The 2144-nt window shown below is 56.4% G+C and overlaps 1 protein-coding gene across 1 annotated transcript; it reads left to right on the forward strand.

Moving 5' to 3' along the window:
• Positions 1-322: 322 nt before the first annotated feature.
• TM35_002741000 (putative glucose-regulated protein 78) lies at positions 323-2144 on the forward strand (the record flags this gene model as incomplete). Its single annotated transcript, XM_029032070.1, has 1 exon — positions 323-2144. A coding segment is annotated over one exon (1822 nt), but the record flags the coding sequence as incomplete, so codon positions are not given.

A 2144-nucleotide genomic window follows, 5' to 3' on the forward strand; every position in this document is an offset into this window, starting at 1 on the left:
TGGTTAATGCTGGGACCTAGTCCAAGCCTACTATGTTTTTTTCTCACTCCCCCTCTATTATTATTATTATTATTATTATTATTATTGTGTGGCCCTCGATGTGCTTGTTGTTGTGAGGGCATTGCTCTCGCCGTCGTTTTTTTTTCCGCTGGTGTCGGTGCTGAAACCGCACACTCTTGCCTCTTCACCCACTCACTCTTTATTTCCTTCCTTTGCCTGTCTGTCTTTTTTTATTTTATTTTCTTCGCTTGCTGCGCACGCAGAATACGCTACAGGTTGACAATTATCTATTATCTAATTTGACAACCAAAAAGAAAACCAAATGACATACGAAGGAGCGATCGGTATTGACCTCGGCACAACGTACTCGTGCGTGGGTGTGTGGCAGAACGAGCGTGTGGAGATCATTGCCAATGATCAAGGAAACCGCACGACACCGTCGTACGTGGCGTTTACCGACACGGAGCGCCTGATTGGTGACGCGGCGAAGAACCAGGTGGCGATGAACCCAACCAACACCGTTTTCGACGCGAAGCGCCTCATTGGTCGCAAGTTCAGCGACCCGGTGGTGCAGGCGGACATGAAGCACTGGCCCTTCAAGGTGGTCACAAAGGGTGACGACAAGCCTGTGATCCAGGTGGAGTTCCGCGGCGAGACCAAGACGTTCAACCCGGAGGAGATCAGCTCTATGGTGCTGATGAAGATGAAGGAGGTGGCGGAGTCGTACCTTGGCAAGCAGGTGAAGAAGGCGGTGGTGACGGTTCCGGCGTACTTCAACGATTCGCAGCGACAGGCGACAAAGGATGCCGGCACGATTGCCGGTCTGGAGGTGCTGCGCATCATCAACGAACCGACAGCTGCTGCCATCGCGTATGGTCTGGACAAGGTGGAGGATGGCAAGGAGCGCAACGTGCTCATCTTCGACCTTGGCGGTGGCACCTTTGATGTGACTCTGCTCACGATCGACGGTGGTATCTTTGAGGTGAAGGCGACGAATGGTGACACGCACCTTGGTGGTGAGGACTTCGACAACCGCCTTGTGTCCCACTTCACTGACGAGTTCAAGCGCAAGAACAAGGGCAAGGACCTGACCACCAGCCAACGCGCACTGCGTCGTCTCCGCACAGCCTGCGAGCGCGCCAAGCGCACCCTGTCTTCTGCGGCACAGGCAACCATTGAAATTGATGCACTCTTCGACAATGTGGACTTCCAGGCAACCATCACCCGTGCGCGTTTTGAGGAACTGTGCGGTGACCTCTTCCGTGGCACGCTGCAGCCGGTGGAGCGTGTGCTGCAGGACGCCAAGATGGACAAGCGCGCCGTGCACGACGTTGTGCTGGTTGGCGGCTCCACGCGCATCCCCAAGGTGATGCAGCTGGTGTCCGACTTCTTCGGCGGCAAGGAGCTGAATAAGAGCATCAACCCCGACGAGGCTGTTGCGTACGGTGCCGCGGTGCAGGCCTTCATCCTGACAGGTGGCAAGAGCAAGCAGACGGAGGGTCTGCTTCTGCTCGACGTGACGCCGCTGACACTTGGTATTGAGACAGCTGGTGGCGTCATGACCGCACTGATCAAGCGCAACACGACGATCCCGACAAAGAAGAGCCAGATCTTCTCCACGTATGCGGACAACCAGCCGGGTGTGCACATCCAGGTGTTTGAGGGCGAGCGCGCCATGACAAAGGACTGCCATCTGCTCGGCACCTTTGACCTGTCCGGCATCCCACCGGCTCCGCGTGGTGTGCCGCAGATCGAGGTGACCTTTGACCTCGACGCCAACGGCATTCTGAACGTGTCTGCGGAGGAGAAGGGCACTGGTAAGCGCAACCAGATTGTCATCACGAACGACAAGGGACGTCTCAGCAAGTCCGACATTGAGCGCATGGTCTCTGAGGCCGCCAAGTACGAGGCCCAGGACAAGGAGCAGCGCGAGCGCATCGAAGCTAAGAACGGTCTGGAGAACTACGCCTTCTCGATGAAGAACACCGTCAATGACCCCAACGTCGCCGGCAAGATAGAGGAGTCCGATAAGACGACCATCACCAACGCCGTGGAGGAAGCACTGCAGTGGCTGAACAACAACCAGGAGGCCTCCAAGGAGGAGTACGAGCACCGCCAGAAGGAGCTGGAGGGTGTCTGCCAAC

Source organism: Trypanosoma theileri (genome assembly GCF_002087225.1).
Source record: "Trypanosoma theileri isolate Edinburgh chromosome Unknown TM35_Tth_274_V1, whole genome shotgun sequence".
In the NCBI taxonomy this organism is placed as follows: Eukaryota; Euglenozoa; class Kinetoplastea; order Trypanosomatida; family Trypanosomatidae; genus Trypanosoma; species Trypanosoma theileri.